Consider the following 21,374-nt stretch of genomic DNA (forward strand, 5'->3'; position numbering starts at 1 on the left):
TACACACAGCCAAAACACTCATACACATGAAATAACCAAACACTCCCCCGTCATAATAAACAGATTTGTTTAGCTCAAGGTTCTGGAGGTTGGTAATCCGAGACTGAGAGGTCAGCAATCAGATGTCATGACATGGCAGAAACATCATGCGGTGAGACTCAGCTTTCTCTCCCTTATGACGCCACTAATGCAGCTCCTTGAGGTTATCCGGGAGGCAGAGGTGCTTGCTGCAAGCCATATGGTAGAAGGAGAGAACTTACTGTTGCAAAGTTATCCTCTGACCTCCACATGAGTTCTGTGCTCTACACACTGTGACATGCTCTTGTACACACACACACACACACACACACACACACACACACACACACACACGCACGCACACTCGTGAACATAAATAAAAAAATAAAAGCCAGTAATGCCCACTCTGATAACTTTAATCCCCTTCATCACCCAGTTGTGACAACTCCAAATGCCATGACCAGAGTATTTTCTGGGTCTTTTTGTTGGCTTGCTTTAGTTCTGGGAATGGACCTCCCAGGTGATGGGCAGACACTCTACCACTGAGCATATGATAGGAATATTAATTTTCAATATGAATTTCCAAGGAGCTTTTCAATCCATAGAATAGTGATTGTGGATGTCTTTGCTTCTTCCAGCCTCAATTTACTTACCTGCTAAATAGGATATTATGAGGTAAGTGTGGTGGCACCCGCCTTTAGTCCCAACACTCAGTAGGCAGAGACAGGCAGATCTCTGTGATTTCAAGGCCAGCCTGGTTTACATAGGGAGTTTTAGGCCAGCCAAGGCTATATAGTAAGACCCTGTCTCAAAACAAAAACAAAAATATAGAGAATTAAAATGGCATATTACTGCTCCCAGGTTGTGAGGATAGAGTGAAATAAGAATTGTATAGTACTCAGCATGAGGGTTAGGGGATGCTTCATTCAGTAGAGTGTTTGCCACAGGAGCAAGAGGACTTGAGTTTGGATCCCCTGCACCCACAAAACAAAACAACAACAAAAAAACTGGGCACAGTGGCCTGGGTCTGTGACTACAGCACTAGGTTTGGAGACAGGGAACTAGGCTGGCGATCCCTGGAACTCACTGACTGGCCAGCCTAGCCAGTCTGTGAGCACCGGGATCAGTGAGATAACTCTATCTCAAAAAGCTAAGGTGGAGGGAATCATGGGAGATTCCCAACATTGACTCCAGGCTTTCATATGTATGTGCACTCACATGCACGTGTGTACACACCACACACATGTGCCCACAGCACACACACAATACCACTATTAAAATGGTGAAGTACTCAGCACGGGGTTTGGCACATGGTGGTAAGTAATTGATGTCCTATAGCTGCTGCTTAGCAATGACAATAAGTGGTGATGGTGCGTGTGTTGAGGGCCGCTGACAACAAAAGCTGGAGTCACCGCCAGGTGATTCTGGTCACAGGCTAGCTGGGCCCTGAACCAGGAGACCCATTGTCCCCCAAACAGCCTCCAGCTTGACCCAGGTGGACACTGCCTTCTTCCATGGTGGGACCTTGATGGCAGACAAAGGAGCCCAGCTGATCTCCACCAACCAGGCTAGACCCTCAGACATCAGGCTCTGTAGCCAGAGCTCCTTCCTCACTGGGACTTGACAGGTGGCAGTGGGACTCTGTGTGGTTCAGTCACCTGCACCTGCCAGCAATACCTTGCCTCCTCTATGAGGACTCATCAGACTTGCCATATTTAACAGCAAGGATCCAGGTCATTCACTTAAGTTTGAATGTGAAAGAAACAAATGACTTATTCATATAATACATCCCAACTATTCCAGGGGCAAATTGTACTACAAAACTAATTTGTTGTTTCCCTGAAATTGTTTTAACTGAGTGGTCTGAGTTTTGGCTGGCACCCCCTGGGCACCAGGCCCCACTCCCCTCACTGTGATTTTCTGGGTGCGATGGTGGCTTCAGGTCTGGGCACATAGAACTGCTGATCTGAATAGTTTAGCCAGATCTTTGACCATGCTGATTGGCTCAGAGATAAGCACATGACCTAGTCAGGGACCAATGAGTATCAGCCTGGAGCAGGTATTAAGAGAGACCTCCAGAGACCCCCAGAAGTGGAGACTGAGTTATTTGGGATGCTTGAGAGCCTTTATTTGTTTTGTGTGGTTTGATTGATTTGGTTTCTTGAGACAGTCTCACTATGTAGTCCAAGCTGGTTTTGAACTCAGACATTCCTGCTTTGACCTTCCTAGTGCTGGGATTACAGGTATTTGCTCTCTATCCCCATGACTGGTTTTGCTTAAGTTGGTTTGAGTTTTTTTCTACCTATTTGTGCAACCTAGAGAAATAGATTGGGTGGCACCTCGAAGGTCTCTGGGACAATGCTTTGGGGACAACTTGGAAGGACAACATGTCCACAACCCAGACATGCTCCAGGACACCCCAGCTACCTACCGGGATAAAGAACCAATATCCATTCAGTGTTTTCCCTCTTTATTTTCTAAACCAAGCATGTGCTCCCCTGACAAGCTCCCTCCCCATGATCTGTAGTCGCCCCCCACCCCCAGGCTGATAACAGGTCGACCAAGGCTGACTAGAGCAAGGTCACTGAGATGGTGACACATACACAGAAGGATATGACCTACCACTAGGAGAGGGACTCCAGGGGTCTCTGGAGCCTGTCTGCTAGGCCAAAAGACAACACAGAGTAAAGAGCACGGGAAACGTGGACAGGAGCCAGGCAAGGTTACAACTTCAGTATACTGGTACCAGCATCTTGACCCTATGGGTCCCTGAGCCTGGGACTGGCCAGTTACTGCTGGCTTCTCTAGAGGGGCATGAACTCTGGTGTGGGCACCTGTGTTCCTGGCTCTTTGGATGAAGCCCAATAAAACGAGGCACTAGAAACGGTTATAACTTTGTAGTTTCAAGTTCACCAGCTGCTAGGTGGGGTCGGGTCTAGATGGCCTCGACTTCGCTGTCAGACTCCAAGGTGTCCAGTGGCTGCAGTCTTAGGGAGTCATAGTTGGGAGGTGGGGTGCCCGGGATGGGCAGAGTCTGTTGGTCAGGGTAGACCTCGGCATGGGGACTGTGGTTGGCTGTGTCAGGCTGGAAGCCAAAGTTGGTGTGGGCCTCCACCAGCTCAGCCACGGTGGGTGGTGGGCCAGTGTATGGTGCCTGTGGCCGCTTCCTTTGCAGGCCTTTGCAGGAGACCACCAGCTTGATGATGGTAATCCAAATGAAGTCAATAATGATCTCCCCAAACTCAATGAGGCACAGCACTGAGCCCCCCATCCAGAAGCCAAACTGGCCCCCTAGATTAGAGAGCAGCCACACGATCTGTAGGAAACAAGAAAATGAGGGCCTTGGTCTGTCTGCCCAGCTTTAGGGGCCCTAACACCTACCTAGGGACTAAGGGATCCATGAGACAGACACCCACATACTCACATTGTTGGCTGGCGATTCCTCAATGGTGCGGTAGTTGAACTCTTGGAAGTAGATGTTGAGCTTGACAACACCCTTCCTACAGGAGGCAGTAAGGCAGGCTGGGACCATGGCCTGCCCTCCCTCCCAGGATGGGTGTGTGCATGTGTCCCATGGGAGGAGCACTCCAAGGCACTCTGCCCACCTCCAGCCTGAGTTGCTCTTAGGAGTGGGGAGATCCAAACCAAACCTGGAAGTACTGCCCCTTCCCACTTAAACTGGACCTGAGAGCCACAAAGGACATCGATGCCCAGCACCTGTCCTATGGACTTCTTTCTCATCCCCATGTCTGCCTCTGGCCTGGGATGGTCCCAAAGGTCACTCTGAAGCTCCTCTCTGGGCCTAGGGTAGCCCGGCCCATATGCCACACATCTAAGAAGTGTGGCAGCCTCGAGCAGGGTGACCAAGGGCTGAGAAGGTGACAGGAGTGGTTCCTCATTACATTGGGGGTCCCTGGGAAGGCTGGACTGTTTCATTTTTCCAGACCTTTCCCAAACTCCATTTCCCCCCTGGGTATCTTGGCCTCTTTTTGACTGGGAGTGGCTCCTACTTCTCAAATGGCACCTGTTCACAGACCTCCCTGTCTCCCATGCACACTGAGGCTTCTCCCTGTTCCTAAAGGAGACGGGGCTCATGAAAGACACTCCTGTCTGGGAGCTTTTCTTGCATCTCAGCTCAAGGTCCCCGGTGGAGTAGAACTTGCCTGTCCCGCACTCAGAGTGTTTGTGTTGAATGGATGGAGACATGGATGGAGGGAGGGAAGGTGGATAGTTAGACGAGGAAAAAACAGAAGGACGGAAGTTGGCAAGACAGCTCAGCATGTAAACTGCTTGCCACACAAGCCTGATGACTTGAGTCAATCTCAGGAACTCACATAAGGGTGGAAGGAGGTGTCCTTTGACCTTCACATGCACACCAGGTCATGCGTGTGCTACATATATACACGCCACACACTGGATAACTTTTTAAAGAATGGAAGCTGATGGAGAAGTGCCGAGGTGGAAATAAGACCTTCCTCCATTAGACACTGAGCCTTCAGCTGCCTTTCTTCCCCTCTTCCTCCTCTAGTCTTGACCTGGGTTTTTAACAGCAAAAGGAATCTGGGCAGCTGTTCCGTGTGTAAACCCTGCCCCGGGCACTGGTTCCTCCCTTTTCTGCCTTCGCCAGCCCTGGCCACATTCCATCCTCACCTGCTCAGGGTGATATTTGCGCTCTGGTCCCGCTCCTGAGACAGGACATGGAGGATCCAATCCTAGAACCCAAGAGGCAGCTGAAAGGGATGTGCACGCACGCACGCATGCACACACGCATGCACACAGGCACTCGACATAGCCCCCTGTTGCCCAGGACCTGGGCAGAGAGCAGCCCCACACCTTCTAGAAGCCTGAGCCTTGAGTTGGGAGCAGAGGAGCTCTCCCAGAAGCGTGGCTGTTGTCAGAGGAAGGAGCTCAACTCTCCAGCTGTCTTGTCCCCAGACGGATGTTGTCTCAGCCTCATTCCCATCCCTGGCCATAACACTTGCGCTTCTTTCTGCTCAGAGTCCTCCCTGCCCTGCCTGGGCCAGCTCTGCCCTGGCTGTGGCCCTCATGCCCTCCACAGAGAGGCCTCCCTGACCTGCCGTCTAAGTGCTTTCCCTCGCTGTTCACTCAGCCATGACTTTGAAATGGTCTTCCATGTGTGTGTCTCTCTGACTGGGCTGTGGACTTGGTAAAGGGAAGACTATGCCTGTCCCTGGCATAGTGCCTGGGGGAGTGGAAAGAAGGGGGGGGGGAGGGATGAGAAGTAGGGGAGGCAGGGAGGGAGGGAGGGATGTAGGAATGGATGGAGGGGGATAGGGAAAGAAAGGGGGAGGGGGAGAGAGGGAAAAGACTCTAAAACCGCAGACTTGCTCTCAACGCAGAGACAGAGGAGAACGGGAGCTTGACTTTCTGCCGTCTCACCTCAGAGGCCTCGGAAGGCCAGTCAGCCATGGAGATGGTCATCTTATACTGGGTGTCACTGGAATAGAGAAGCCAGCTCTGTTGCTCTCCTGGTAGCCCTGAGCCCTCCTCACCAGCACCTGACGTCCCCCCGGCCACACTCACTTGCAGGATTCCTTGCACATGCTGAGGCAGGTCTCTCTCTGGACCACACTCATCTGTAGGCTTAGGTAGCAGTAGGCTTCATGGGAGAGAGGGAGGTGGTCAGGAGCCAGGAGGGCTGCTTCCAGGGGTCCTCCCTCCCCCAGCAAGCCTCTGCTTTCCTCCTAGATCACCCAAGGGAGACTCAATCCAAGTCCCCCATCACTGAGATCATTGCTCCACACCCATCCCTCTCCCTGGCTCTCTTGCCCCAGCCCAGCATGGGATCCTGTCCCTAAATATCTGAGAAGCAGCTCAGCAGGTCAGAGTGCCTTCTGTGTCCCTCCTCATCCTTACCTAGAAGATAACTTCTGGGGTGGTGTACAGAAGGACGAGCAACCAAAACCAACCAAACAAACAGATAAATGTTTGTTTTCTTTGTTTGTATATTGTAGTGGTGGTAGGACCTGTGACTACTAATTGCATCCCTGGACTGACTCCAATCCCTGAGGGTCCTCAGTCTCAGGCTCCATTCATGTGGGAACCCATTGGGGATTTGTCCTGTGATGATAGCTTCCAAACCCCTGGAAGCCACCATCACGACAGCAACTTCTTCAGTGTTGTCCTCCCCAATCCCAGCTCCCTTCATGCATGGATGCACATGGCTTCATGTGTACATACACACATGCAAACACTGGATGTCAGGTGCCTGCTCATGAGCACACACAGGTCCTGCAGTGACACATTGTTCTTTGCATGCCTTCCCTATATGCACCTGAAGATGAATGTATACACACTGCACACTCTCCAACAGCCCTATTCCCTGTCTCATGTCTGTGCAGGCATGTACACAGCACACGCATGCCTGAAGTTCATCCCCACACCTATGTGTCTCAGGCATGTACTTCACAGAATCAAGATGAGGAGAAGGAAGGTTCTTTTGGAATAGGGTCTGGGAGAGGTTGTGGGCTGGAGCGAGTCCCCCTTAGTGATGGGCTTCTCCTCACTGTTGTCAGTCTTCCTATGCTACACTCACCCCAGTCGGGGAAGTCCCTGTTGTTGCAGTATTTCTCTCCAGCAGGCAGTGGGTACAAATAGTGGCCGCAGCTGCAGTTATGGATCATGTGGTCTTGGAAACAGGAGTGAAGACAGGCCTGGGGGGGTGCAGAACAGATCTCAGGCATGGTAGGATGGTCCTATTCCGGTACCAGAGAGAAGGAGCCCAGAGAAGTAGTTACTGCCAGGGCACTAGGGACTACTGGGGACCAGGAGGTGTGGTCTTTTGGCTAAGAACCTGTGGTGAGCAGGCAGAGCCACAGCTACAGTCTCTGCAGTCAGGGTCACAGTTGGACCCCACGACAGCTTATTGGGCCTTGCACAGGGACTCTGGACAGATCCCAGCAGCCCCAGTCTCTCCACCCAAAGCTAGTCCTGTTGATGGCATGGGCAGGGGTGGCCTGCCTCACATAAACCTGCTAATAGCTCCTCCATTGAAGGGCCAGCACCCGTCTGAGGTCCGCGCACAGAGCCCCAGAAAGACAGCGGGCAAGCTGGCTCAGACCTGCTTCCTTATGGGGGGGGGCGGTGAGAGTAGGATGCCCTAGGGAAGTCAAGGGGTGATCTTTAATGGATCAGGGCCAAGGTGGAGTAGAGGGGACACAAGAGTCCTCAGCCCCGAGAACTGGATGTAGTGAGGACAATTTCAAGGTCCCAATGTCCATGATGTTTAGGTCATTCTGACCTGGTTCCAGTCTACTCACACCAGCTATGTATCCTGAAGCAAGTGATTAACTATTGAGCCTCAGTTTACTCATGGAGAAACAGGATACTAGTCACACCTGCCTTCCAAGGTTGGAGGACTCAGCACAGCATCAGGTGCTTGGTAAGCAGGTACTACACCCTCTCCTTCCCTCCTGTGCCTGCCCCGAGTATTGGCTATTATGGCCTCCTACCTCTAACCTATGCCTATTCCTCATACCTCTGCCAACTCCCTCCTTCCCTCCTTGCCTGCCCCCTCTCCTCCAGATCAATGCATCTGACTCCTCCCAGAGGGACCACTGAGATTCCCAGTGACAGGAGACGGGGCTAGCTAGCCCATTCAGAGCTGTGGTCAAGATGGGACAGCAGGGGTCAGAGGAGGTTAGAGTGGCTCCAGTGAGTGTCTCTCACAGACCTCAGTCCCTCATCCTCCCCACCCTGTTCCTGAGACTGGGGTAGCCCAGGCAGCTCTGGTAGGAAGTAGGCAGCAGGCAGAACTTCTCGGGCTCTAGATTTCTGCTCTTTCCCTGGGAGGAGCAGCACTGAAATTTCCCAGGAATGTAGCTAGTCCTCCTTTTCCATATGCCCTGCCTCCCTGCGCTACACTGTCTGTCTGTCCATCCCTCTGGAAGCTCAAGAGGTGCCCAGAGTTCTCCATGGCAGACAGAAGCCCATTAGACAGGAATCGGCCAAGCCAGCCCTTGTGGGGAGCATAATGCTAAACTCAGGGATCCCAGACATGGAGGCAAGCACCCTTTGCTTGCCTGTGTTTCTTCATTTCCGACGGCAGGTTGATCTGGGGCGGGGGTGGGGGAGAAGTCAGCAAGCTATTCATTTTGTTCTGTACGAAAGACGTGTTCTCTCCTCTCAAGGCTACAGAGGGAAGGTTACAGGCTGACCTCAGAGATCAGGGCAAGAGGAAAGCTCCCAGCTACAGCAAGGAAGCGTGAGGGCAGCTTTCTCAGATTAATTGGTGAGGCATTCAGTTCAGGGTCTGTCAAACCCAGTTTTCCTCACTCCTACATGTGCATCCTAGGGGTGCCTCCAGGACGTGACACATGTGAGTTGCCAAGCACACGGCCAACTTGCTGCAGTTAATACATTCATAAACGCCACTGCTGTTGGCATATTGAGGTCATAGACAGGCTGAAGAGATCAAACGAGGAAATGCACGCAGATCCCCAGCACCGAATCTCACACACAGTGAGAGTTCCATGCTGGGTGTTCTCCCAGGGACACCTGCCAAGGGGATGTAAGAGTGGATAGCCGTGGGTCCTGGGTCTGAACCCAGAGCCCTTGTCTTTGTTTGTTTGTTTGTTTTTGGATTTTTTCGAGACACGGTTTCTCTGTGGCTTTGGAGGCTGTCCTGAAACTCACTTTGTAGACCAGGATGGCCTCGAACTCACAGAGATCCGCCTGCCTCTGCCTCCCGAGTGCTGGGATTAAAGGCGTGCGCCACCAACGCCCGGCGAGCCCTCGTCTTTGTAGCATCATGGTCCTCTGTGCTACTTACAAAGATCCAACCAGGTCTGCCTGGCGCTACGTGCCTGTAATCAGTCCCACTACTTAAAAGGCTGAAGAAGGAGGATTGTGAATTTCAGCCTGGGCTACATAGGGTAACCCTGTGTCAAATAAGCAAGTAAATGAGAAATAAAGATTTGGCAGAGCCAGTCCAGCTCTTGTAGAGAGCTGAGGTAAAGGGACAGATTCTTCACGGTCACCAAGTCTACCAGCTTTCCCACCTGGATGGAGTACGTGGTATTGTAGTCACTGTAGAGGTTCTGAATGGCAACATCGGAGCCATTCATCGTGCAAGGACTGTAGGGCTCCCCCTTGCGCTGCAGCTTGTCCTGTGGAGAGAGATGCTCATGGAGACCCCTGGTAGCCTCTTCTGTCTGTCTGTACTTCCCCAGGAGTCAGCGGGATCTGCAAAGGGATGGGGAGTTGCAGGTCCCAGAAGATGCCAGAGGGGGCGCCAGAGGGCTCAGCGTGTCTTAAGAGATTGCCAGATACTGAGATTTGCACTGAGCAATGGTGTGCTGGGTTCGTGATCGCTACTTTCAGGCTATGACGGGGGGGGGGGAGGGGAGGAGGGGACGGAGAGTGAGGGGGCTGGGAGCAACCCGAACAGGGGAGCGTCTCCACTCAGGCTGCCCTGGGGCCCCGGCTGTACCACCAGCACCCCGATGGACGTCTCAGTTCCCGCCATGGCGTAGATGCCTTCTTCTCTGATGAAGGGGTACGTCCTCTGCTCATGGAGCATCAGCCTGGCTCCTGCTGTGGACGCAAGGAAGGGGACATAGTCCTCCTGGCCGATGTCTAGGATCAACTTGAGACCTATGGAGGAAGGATAGCGAGGGCAGTTGAGTTTGGACATCTCCCAGATGGAAGGGAGACTTGTCATCCAAGTGTTCCAGCCTCATTCAGGCAAGGGGCTCATAATCTCCTCCTGTTGTCTCTTGTCTACACAGCACGCCCTGCCCGCCCGCGGTGCCCAGCCCATTTCATCCCACATTCTTCCTATTCAGTTGTTTCCGGTGGCATTGCTCCTTCCTGTTGCACCTCCGAAGGCGCCTTTCCCTAGCTCTGGAATGCCGTTCCCCGCCCTCTCCTTTCTTCTGGAACACCCCACTCTTTCTCTAGGTCGCAGTAGTATCACTTGCTCCAGCAGTTTCCTTGCTTGATCAAAGTCATCAGCATGTCCCCTCCTAGCTCTGGAATGTCCGTTCCCAGGATCCACCTCACTCGTGTTCTCATTTTAAGTCTTCCTCCCAGCTGGGCTGCCTGATTCAGAAGCAAGGACTTGGGGCACATCCAGAGCCATCCCTCACTTAGCACTTGCTACATACTATGTGCTAGCGAGGTGCTCACTTAAGAGAATCTGGGCTGGCCTCAAACTGGTGACCTTCCTGTCTCAGCCTCTTGATTGCTGAGATCACAGACTTATGACATCATGCCTGGCTATAAGGTGCTTTCTTATAAAACATCCTATTAGATCCTCCCCCAAATCCCATGAGGTACTATAATTATTACCATTTTACAGGTAAGCAAACTGATGCACAAAGAGGTGAAGGAACCTCTCTAAGGTTACACGAGGGGGGGGGAGGGGGGATTTTCTGGGTTCTAAGGAGGCCTATTGGCTCCTTACTGTAAGTATGTGTTCAGCAGTCTGTTGACTGTTCTCACTAACAAGGGCAGGGTTAAGGTGGTCAGCTCCATGGCCTCCTCTTGGCTAGTAACCCTGATGGTCAAGGAAGGCGATCCTGCCTTTCAATGGTTAGGAGTGTCACAGCCTGAGGCTGTGTGCTATGCCCCAAATGTGGGTGTTTGGGTGTTTGTCAATGCCTCTAAAGGTCTCCCTTTGTAGCTTGGTTGGTCTTAAACTTGTGATCATCTCACTTCCATCACTCACGGGTTGGGATTACAGGTGTATATCACAACAGCCACAGCCCGCCAGCCGTCCCTTAGAGGACAGGACAGCAGGAATGGGGACCTGCCATTAGCCATGTTCCACTGCCTCTCTACTCTTCCCTCTTTCCAGCTGTTGGGCTACTGTTTGCTCTGTCATCTTAGGTGACCTTGGACCAACTGTGTAAAAACTTCTCAGCATGCCCCAAATGTGCCAAACAGGCCTGATTTCCCGGTCAGATGAGGTGGCTTCTTAACACAAAGTTGCTGTGACTCAGGAGCTGAGTATTACTGTGGGCCATTCCTAGCTATCCTGTACGGCTATTCAAGAACAAACTGAGGGTTTGAGAACCTATCATAGCCATGAGCTGTGTTGCTTCTGAAACATCGCATATTCAACAACAAAATGGAATACCAGCCTAGACCCCCAGCCTCACCCTAACCTAACCATAACCCTAGCCTTAACCTAACCCTAACCTTAACCTAACCATAACCTTAACCTGACTATAACCTTAACCTGACCCAACCCTAACCTTAAACCCTAACCCTAAACTTATCCCTAACCCCTAACCAACTCTAACCCTAACCCTAACCCCTAACCTAACTCTAAACCTAACCCCTAACCTTCTAAACCTAACTCTTACCCTGGGCAGAGGGTTCCCCCCAAGGGCTCTGCCCTGGTCTGCTGAAGAGGAGAGTGGGCCACTGCCACCTTTCAAACACTTCAGAGAGGCAGCATCTCATAGTGTCTCCTTGCAAACCCAAACTCACCAAATTCAGTCCCAGGGTTGGCAGAAGGAAGCGCTGTCTCTGTCATGCCCCAGTTGAAGATATAGCAATTGCCATAGTCAGGGTAGAAGATAGGTGTGAAGTTCCTGAGATAAACAGGATAGACTGAGGCCGGGTGGTGGTGGCACTCACCTTTAATCCCAGCACTCGGGAGGTAGAAGCAGGCGGATCTCTGTGAGTTCAAGGCCAGTCTGGTCTACAGAGTGAGTTCCAGGACAGCCTCCAAAACAATAAAGAGAAATCCTGTCTCGAAAAAAAAAAAAGCAACAAAAACAACAACAACAACAACAAAAAACCCCAAGCCCCCCCCAAGACAAAACAAAACAAAAACAAATAAACAATACCAGGATAGGCTGGAGGGTAGAAACTTAGCCTGGGCAGAGGGCTCTCCCAGGGGTACTATCCTGCTCTGCTGAAGAGGGGAGTGGGCTGCTGCTGCCTGCTTACAAACACTTCAGAGAGGGAGCAGGAGAGAGAGAGGCTAGACTAGCTCTTTCCTTCCAGTCCACCACCTGTGGAAGCCAGAATTCTGGAAGGCTGTGAGGTGGGAGAAAAGAGGAAGTCTCTCCTGGCTGGGGCTGGTGTAGCCTTTGTGGCTTGTGAGAAGTTCTCAGATGCTAGCCTCAGTCACTACACCTTCAAAAGGATGTGAGTTGTCCTGACCCCTTCTGCTTTTTGCTTAGAGACCATCTCACTGTGAAGCCCGGGCTAGCCTGGGGAAGGGGATCCTCACCTCTGCGTGGCTTTGTGACAGCTTCTTGTATCTCTCTAAGGGTAAGAACTTTCTAAAACGACGCTGTTGCCATGTTCAAAACAACCAGCAAAATCTCTCAATGCTGTTGATTAAATATGCAGTTCCAATCAGTTCCAATTTCCATTTGTCCCACAAAGATTTGCTTTTATGATTCCTTTATTTAAACCAAGATCCAAATCATTTTAATGGGTGATTTAATTGTAATTGGTTAGTAAACCCTGTTAATCTCTTTTGACTGTGTCTCTTGGGTTGATAGGAAAGGCCCATGCCATGCAAACCTGACAACCTGAGACCAATTTCTGGGACCCACAGTGGAAAGGGGAAAACCAAGGGCCAAGAGTTGTCCTGTGACCTCCATGGACACACTGAGACAGCCATGCATGCATTCGTGCACGCACACACAAGTGATAACAAAATCAAATGAAAAGCTTCAGTTTGATCCAGATGATGTAACAGTGTCCAAAAGTGAGATCACACAGACAGAGACTCTACTGTTAGCAAGAACTGGAGGCTGGAGGGTGTGTTAAACAAGAGCACAGACAGCAGTAAAAAATGCAGACAATGAGAAACTCAATGGTGTTAGTAACCAAGTCCCTTCAGTAAATAGGTTGTGTAAGAGGAAAGGAAATCACCTATAGACAGAAACTCAAAATTCACAGTGTCTGAGATCACACTCTCCACGTTCACCTCGTGTGTGCAGGCTGAAAAGTGGACTTCATAGACGGCGAAGGACTTGAAAGTTGCTAAGGGCTGGGAGTGGACGCAGAGGGAAGGTGGGTAACAAGTCTCTGGAGGATGGGACGTGCAGAATGAGATGAGTAATAGCAACATCACTCCGTAGGAAGAGGGAGGTCTGATGTTGTGTGGTGCAGCAGGGCAATGGCAGCTCATGACAATGTATTACATATTTTACATCAAACTAGAAAGGAGGGCTGGTGTGGTAGTCCATGCCTGTCATCCAACTACTCAGGAGGCTGAGGAAGGAAAATCTTGAGTTTGAGACCAGTCTGAGCTATGTAGTGAGGTCTTGTTTCAAACAAACAAACAAACAAAAAACCCAAAACAACAGAAAAACCAGTCTAACAAAAACTAAATGTGAGGTTTCCCAGTGAAGGAAGGATAAATATTTTGGAAGGTGAAGATGCCTTGATTTGGTTCCTGTGTGCAGTAGAAGTAGGGTATGGTCATACTGTCTCCACATATGCAGTACTGTGTGGATACACATAAATATGTACAGTGTGTAAGTGTAAACAATCCTATACAAACACGAGGATCACCAGCCTACAGTCCACACCGCCAGAGAAGCTAGGAAACAAGGAGGACCCTAAGAGAGATATACATGGTCCCCCGGAGAAGGGGAAAGGAACAAGATCTCCTGAGCAAATTGGGAGCATGGGTGGAGGGGAGAGGGAGCTAGGGGAAAGAGAAGGGGAGAAGAGGAGGGGAGAGGAGGACATGAGGGAGCAGGAAGGTTGAGTCAGGGGAAGAATAGAGGAGATATACCATAATAGAGGGAGTCATTATAGGTTTAAAGATAAATCTGGCACTAGGGAAGATGTCCAGAATCTACAAGGATGACCCCAACTAAAAATCTAAGCAATAGTGGAGAGGCTACCTTAAATGCCCTTCCCAGATAAGGAGATTGATGACTACCTTATATGCCATCCTAGAGCCTTTATCCAGTAGCTGATGGGAGCAGAAGCAGATACCCACAGCTAAACACTGAACTGAACTCCTGGAATCTAGTTACAGAGAGGAAGGAGTGATGAGCAAAGGGGTCAAGACCAGGCTCGTGAAACCCATAGAAGCAGCTGACCTGAACAAGGGGGAGCTCATGGACCCCAGACTGATAGCTGAGAAACCAGCAGAGGACTGATCCAGAACCTCTGAATGTGGGTGTCAGTGAAGAGGCCTCAGCAATCTATGGGGCCTCTGGTAGTGGATCAGTATTTATCCTTAGCATACGAATAGACTTTGGGAGCCAATTCCACATAGAGGGATACTCTCTCAGCCTAGATACTCAGGGAGGGCCTAGACTTTGCTCCAAATGATATGACAGACTTTGAAGATCCCCATGGAAGGCCTCACCCTCCTGGGGAGCACAACAGGGATGGGATAGGGGATTAATGGGGGGCAGGGGAGGAGGGGAGGGAGAGGGAACTGGGATTGACATGTAAAACAAGCTTGTTTCTAATTTAAATAAAAAATAGAAAAATGACAATCCTATTCATAAAAAAGATTATTTGATTAAAAGGAAAATCACAAGCTTGGTATAGCAGTGCATGTCTGTAATCCTAGCACGGGGTTGAATTGTTTCTCCACCTCTGCTCTGTCACGTGGACAATCTCATGTCTCTCAGGAGTAGCACTGAAAATACTTTTCAAAGCATGGTAGGATGGCTCATACAGTAAGTGTGCTGCTGACAAGTTTGACCTCTGGAGTTCAATTCCCAGAACCCACACTGGGGGGCACAATCTGGCTCCCACAAGCTGCTCGAATGTGGGCTGAGGCATGTGACTCTTATGAATAAACAAAGAAATAAACAAATGTTCTTAAAGAATTTTTCAAAATAAAAACAAAAAGAACTCTCAAGCAGATGCCTATGCATCTACAATGTTCTTTTATAGGATAATTGGCTTTCCTTGACCCTTCCAACATTTCTAGAGGTGGGCCCTGGGCTGGGGCAGCAAGGAAAACAGGATAGGCTTGCTCATGCACTGCAGCATAGGCAAGGGATAGCTCCATGTCACATCTGTCCTCACACATGGCTTTAGCCTGTCCACTTTTTAAAAAGTTACATTCACTTGTTTATTTGGGGATGTGTGCATGGAGGGGCCAGATGGCAGCTTACAGAAGTCAATTACCTTCCACCATGTGGGTTCTAGATACTGATCTTGTGTTATCAGGCTTGGTGACAAGCACCTTTACCTTTGTCTTCTCACTGGCCCTAGCTTGTCCAGTTCTAAGTCACATTCTCTGGTCCAAGCTCCCCAGGACTCTTGTTCCTCTTGTTCCCTATCAGCCATCTCATGCTAGAATCTCTGCAGAAGCCCTGTTCCCACCTTTGCTTCCTCCATCCTGCCATGCAGCATCAGGACCATTGTCCTCATTCACGACACTTCGGCAACATTCCCGATGTTTGCGAACATAGCCCACCACACACCTGCTGTTCCCTGTGTCTAGAACACTACTCACCAGGCCATCGAATAGTTGGTTTATTCTTTTTCTACGGTTTCATCTCCTCCGAGACTCCCGAGTCTCCCCACCCACCTCGCAAAATGATAGAACTTAGCTGTCTATAACAATGAGTTAGGAATGGACACCCCCCCCCCCACATTTCACCTCTTTACTACCTTTGATTCAGCTCAAAACTGGAAAATCATATAGATTTAGTTGCTTACCTATTTGCTGTTCCTGTGTGGACCCTGAGCCTAAAGAGAGCCATGACCTTGGATCTGTAGGATGACAGCCCAGAGGTCGCTGGCTCAGAGTAGTCTGCCTTGAACTGACTTCTGGCTTTATTCTTTCCTAGCTCAGTGAACTTGATGATGTAATTAATGTCTGAGCTTCGTTTTAACCATCTGTTCGTATATCCCAGGGACAATAGCAGCAGTACTACCTTCCAGGATTGAGCTGAGGGACAGATAGATGCCTAGCATACTGTGACATGCAAAGCACCTTGGCTGGTACTGTTCACACCTCTGTTTCCGGGGCCTGGCATACAATGCAGCAGCACACAGACATTTGGTAAATATTTGTTGAATAAACTATAATATGTGATAAGGACACTGGGAGAGATAAATGGCAGGTGGGGGTAGACATGGGTTAGGGACTGTAACTCAAATAATGAGGAAGAGATGGTGGAGTTTAAATGGGTAGGAGAGGGAAGGGTATGTCCTAGTGGGGGCAAAGAACCAGCAAAGGTTTGGAGGGGAACAGGTGCTCTGAGCAGGCACCACAAGGTCTATATACTGTGTGGGTCAGAGCTGAGACCACAGGCAGAGAGTAGAGCAAACGGGCTGCAGTCACTTCCTGCTCTGAACGGAGAGACCTTACCCCAGGCGTGAGGACTGTCTTGGGTAGGTGGAGCCCAGAAGGGAGCAGTAGGCTGCCAGCATGTGGCCAGTCCCCTCTTGCAGACTGAACTCTGGGTCATCATCTCTGCTGACTATTCATTCCTTGACAATGCCTATCCCCTAGAGAGGCTGTGTACAGCTTTAGTAACATCTAGTTCCAGAGCAAGGGTCCCCTCTATAAACATTTTCTGAGATAGGGGCTGTGAATGCAGAGGCCAGCAAGCAAGCCTTCAGAAATGACTGGGAGATGCCTAGGGACACTCACGGTCACTTGTGGTGCGAGATACTCTGGAGACTTGAACTTAGGAGTTCCACACCAGACTAGACAACACATCCAGAAGAGGAGGCAGATGCAGGGAAAATGACTCAATTGGTAAAATGTTAACTGCCAAAGCATGAGGACCTGAGTTTAGATTCCTAGCATCCATGAGTCTACTACTCCACATCATGTGACCACTTGCCTACTCCATCAAATCATGTGACTCACCTCCAGAATAAGGGAAGGTGATACCCAAACAGGGAAGATGATGTCGTGTGTGCTATAAACTTGCCACCATGTCTCATCAGCTGTGACTCCTTACAGGTGTCAGGTGACCTCCAGGGCAGGCTTCTTTGAGCCCATCACCCTTGCTAAGATCAAACATGTCTGCCCATATCAAGGGCTTCCCATGAGACATCCAACCAGTGCTCTGAAGCATTCAAGGTCATCGCCAACAAAGGAGTCTGAGAAATGGTCCTACCAAAGAGGCTCCATGTTCAATGCCACCTGTCCTCCTGGGTAGAGTCCTTGACAGGAAAATATCACATGGGAAAATGGATGAAATCAGAACAAAGCATGTTGTTTCCTTCCTAGAGATGCAGGTTTGCATTCTTTACTGTTTGCTTTTGTGGTGCTGGGTATCTGTATTATGTATGTATGTATGCATATGTGTATGTGTGTGTTGTATGTGTGCACATGTGCATATGTGTGGTTTGTGTGCATGTGGTTTATATGTGTGGTGTGTATGTGTGTTGTGTGTATGGTGTGTGTATGTGTGTGTGTGTGTGCTTGTGTACTCTTGCTCACAAGAAGAGGGCAGAGGAAGATGTTGGGTGTGTTTCTCTATCACTCTCTATGTTATTCCCTGGATACAGTCTTTCACTAAATCTGGAGTAAGGCTGTCAGCTAGCAAGCTCCAGTAATCTTCCTGTCTTTGTTCTTAGTGCTGGGGCTACAGGAACGTGCAGCTTTTTACATGGGTTCCAGGGGTTTCAAACTCTTGCTTGCATAGGATGTGATGTTATCCTCTGAGCCATCTCCTCTGTCCCTTGTGCCACTTCTGAACTCATATGACAGAATTCCATAATCAGCTTAAATTTTTAAATGTGATGAGAACACATCCTGGGAACGGGGCACAGCTCTTAGCATTTTTACCTAAGCCAACTCATTCAGTCCTTACAGGAACTCTATGAGGTCATTTCACTGACCCCATTTTTTAGAAAAGGAAACAGAGGCGTAGAGAATCTAAGCAACTTTTGGATCCTCCGTTTGTGGTGGAATCATTGCCTAGATGCAGATATTTTTTGTAAAGACCCTTGTAGAGAGTGAGTGAAATCTTGACTCAATGTGTGTTGTTGACATGGGCATGGCCATGTCAAGTACCATAGTGACTCAGACCCATGGGAGTGGCAAAGCCTTCCCTAGGTGAGGCCCAGAAGGATGAAAAGCCTTCCTCAGGTCAGAGTGCAAATACTAACAGCATGCAGAAAATGTCCACCATAGTTTTCTCTTCCTGAAGAGCAGACTTGAAGACTTCTCCCCAACAGAGATTGCTCCAACCAAAATCATCTAAACCCATCTCCTTGATTCAGCTGTATGTCATAAACCAGGCCTCCTTGTTCAATTGTATGTGATAACCCCACCTCCCTGCTCAACTGTACATGCTGAAGATGCCAAGCTTCCAGGGTGCTGTGACTTTTTCTTCTGAGAGCCCACACCAAACAATAACAGCTTTTCTGTGTCTGCTATTTCTTCATTCCCTCACTTCACCAGTTAGGTCAGCCCTTGAAGCCATGCAAGATCATGGCAGACCCTTACAGGAAAGACAATGGCACTGGAAGCTAAGTCCTCAGGCACTAAAATGAATGCTAAGGCCAGGATTCGGGAGAAGGAATAGATGATGTCTGTATTTTGTCTGATTACAGCATTCCAAAGGAGTCCACTCTTCAGCTTGTGCTGAGACCTAGAGGTGGGGTTAAGAAAAGGAAGGGTATCTTATATTTCTCTGAAGCACAAACTTAAGAGAAGCAAGGTTAAACTGACTGTCCTGAAACACTACAGTGACAATGGCAAAATCAGTCACCTTGGTCAAGATGACTGTGGCACTTTCACAGGTAGCCACTTAGACATTACAATGTCAAGTTTTGTCTGACTGGCAATTGGATATGAATTAGTAAGAGATAGGAACACATACACACACACACAGAGAGAGAGAGAGAGAGAGAGACAGAGAGAGACAGAGAGAGAGAAAGAGACAGAGACAGAGACAGAGAAGCCAAGTGTGTGGGGGACTGAGGGTGCTCAAGTCTAGGCAGCTTTGACTCTGCACAGCTCTGAGGATGTTCCCAACACTGAATCTCTCCTTTAAGGAACATTCATATGGCCAAGAGAGGGGACAGGACCAGAGAGTAAGGGCTAGGAGTGTCGGGAGCCCAGGATGGAGGAAGGCAAGGGCACAGTCCCATCAGTCTCTTCTCAGGAAGTTGTGCTCAATAGCTGTGGAGTAAGCCCAGATGCTGGCTGGCTATGGTTTCGTGACAAGGTGGCTGGGTGGCTCCTTTTGCTCAGAGGCTTGGCTTGGGAGATTCGAAAGAAGTGAGTAGGGAGGTGATGTCAGACACCTTTGTTTTCTTTCTTTCCTATTCTTTCCCTTTCCCCTCCCCTGTCCTCCCATCCCCACCCCATTTCTCTCTTTCTCTCCAGGGTCTCACACAGCACAACCTTGAGCTCCTGCTCCACCTGTCTCAACTGCTGGGACCACAGGCATCTGCCACCGTGCTTGGCTGTTTGAGTCCATCTTCTATGAATAATAGAGGCCCCTGGCTCTGCCACTCAGCCATAGTGTGACTTAATCTCTCTGGGGGAAGTGGGGAAAAAGATAGTACCCTTCATGGGAATGTTGCCAGGGTGAATTATAGTTTCGTATATAGGAAGTGCTCAAAATAGAGTATATAAGAAGGTCCAGTAAACATTGTATCATGACTGAATTCCTTATCAAATATGGGTTTAGTAATAGGAATAACAAGTTGAAATCCAACCTGCCTCAGCAAATGGATGGAACTAGAAATAACTATCCTGAGTGAGGTAACCCTGACCTAGAAAGACAAATATAATATGTACTCACTCAAAAGTGGATATTAGACATAAAGCAAAGAATAACCAGCCTGCAATCCACAGCCCCTGAGAACCTAAGTAACAAAGAGGACCCCAAGAGAGACATACATGGATCCACCTGGGAAGGGGAAAAAAGACTAGATCGCCTTAGTAAATCCAGAATGTGGGGTGAGGTGGAGGGTGAGAGAGGAGGGAGGAGGGTGAGGGGAGGGGGGGAGGAGAACATGAGGGAATGGGATGGCCATTTGGGGGAAGGACAGAGATGGAGAGCAAGGAAAGAGATATCTTGATAGAGAGAGTCATTATGGGATTAGGAAGAAACTTGGCACTAGGGAAATTCCCAGGAATCCACAAGGATGACCCCAGCTAAGACTCTAAGCAATAGTGGAGAGGGTGCTTCAACTGGCCTTCCCCTGTAATGAGATTGTCATCATAGAGCCTTCATCCAGTAACAGATGGAAGCAGATGCAGAGATCCACAATTAACCACTGGGCAGAGCTCCTGGAGTCCAGTTGAAGGAGGCAGGAGTGATAATATGAGCAAAGGGGTCAAGATCATGATGGGGAAACCCACAGAAACAGTTGACCTGAGCTCACTGACTCTGGACTGACAGATGGGGAACCTGCATAGGACCAGCTAGGCCCTCTGAATGTGGGTGACAGTTGCGGTGCTTGGGCAGTTTATGGGGCCACTGGCAGTGGGACCAGAATTTATCCCTAGTGCATGAACTGGCATTTTGGAACCCATTCCCTACGGAAAGATACCTTGTTCGGCCCAGATACGGCGGCCCAGATACGGGGGGGGAAGGGCCTTGGTCCTGCCTCAAAGTGATGTGACAGACTTTGTTGACTTCCCATGAGAGGCCCCACCCTCTCTGATGAGTGGATGAGGGTGAGGTGGAGGAAGGGAGGGGGTGCTAGGATTGGTATGTAAAATAAAAAAAAATATATATATATGAAATCCAACCCACCTCAAGGCAGGCTTGTTCTATCAATGGAGTACCATCTTGTGGTTATTACACCCATGGGAACTGCCATTTTTCTGATTTGCGTTATGGGATATTGGTACTATATTGCATGGTGTGTGTGTGTGTGTGTGTGTGTGTGTGTGTGTGTAGCCAAGGAATTCTTGGTCCTCCTGTCTGTGTCTCCTGAGGGTTTGATTAAAAACTCCTTGATACTGTGTGCAAAATGCCTGCCCAGAACACCTGTGCATAGAGGAGGGCAGAGACTCTGTAGCTCTCAGCCGACTCTTCACTGGGCTCATGAAAGGTTTAGGGTGAGGCCGCAGTTCCTGGAAGATGAACCTGGAAGGATGTCACATGCCCAAGCATGAGATTTAGGAAGGAGCCCCTGTGTAGCAGCAGAATTGAGAACTGAAGTGTGAGAGTTCAGACTAGGAGAGGGCACAGTCTCCGTGTCCAGATGAAGGAGACGGGAATCTGTGGACAAGCTGGAAGATAGCCCGGACTTTATGGGTCGCTGCCACTCCCTGACATTCTGTCCCCACTCTGTCACTCACCACAAAGAGGCTTTATAGGGAAGAGGGGATCTTGAGCCCTCATAAGCCTTGCTCTGTGTTCCAGTGCGGACCTAACTAAATGCCCTTCACAGTAGCTGGAGGAGGTGGGTACAATGATTGTCCTGGTTTAGAGAAACAACAACAACAACAACAACAA

The 21,374-nt window shown here is 49.6% G+C and overlaps 1 protein-coding gene across 2 annotated transcripts in view; it reads right to left on the reverse strand.

Annotated features, from left to right (window-relative positions):
- Nucleotides 1-418: 418 nt before the first annotated feature.
- Scnn1b (sodium channel epithelial 1 subunit beta) overlaps nucleotides 419-21,374 on the reverse strand; it is a 62,838-nt gene continuing 41,882 nt past the window's right edge. For both annotated transcript variants that reach the window (XM_040755210.1, XM_040755207.1), the window contains exons 5-13: nucleotides 11,476-11,579; nucleotides 9,470-9,633; nucleotides 9,039-9,146; nucleotides 6,575-6,692; nucleotides 5,563-5,638; nucleotides 5,419-5,476; nucleotides 4,669-4,730; nucleotides 3,443-3,518; nucleotides 419-3,334 (exon numbers count right to left, since the gene is read on the reverse strand). In XM_040755210.1, the coding sequence (XP_040611144.1) occupies nucleotides 2,954-3,334; nucleotides 3,443-3,518; nucleotides 4,669-4,730; nucleotides 5,419-5,476; nucleotides 5,563-5,638; nucleotides 6,575-6,692; nucleotides 9,039-9,146; nucleotides 9,470-9,633; nucleotides 11,476-11,579 (1,147 nt within the window). In that variant the 3' untranslated portion in view covers nucleotides 419-2,953. The remainder of the gene's footprint in view (nucleotides 3,335-3,442; nucleotides 3,519-4,668; nucleotides 4,731-5,418; nucleotides 5,477-5,562; nucleotides 5,639-6,574; nucleotides 6,693-9,038; nucleotides 9,147-9,469; nucleotides 9,634-11,475; nucleotides 11,580-21,374) is intronic.

This window comes from Mesocricetus auratus, unplaced genomic scaffold, assembly GCF_017639785.1.
Source record: "Mesocricetus auratus isolate SY011 unplaced genomic scaffold, BCM_Maur_2.0 Super-Scaffold_4256, whole genome shotgun sequence".
In the NCBI taxonomy this organism is placed as follows: domain Eukaryota; kingdom Metazoa; phylum Chordata; class Mammalia; order Rodentia; family Cricetidae; genus Mesocricetus; species Mesocricetus auratus.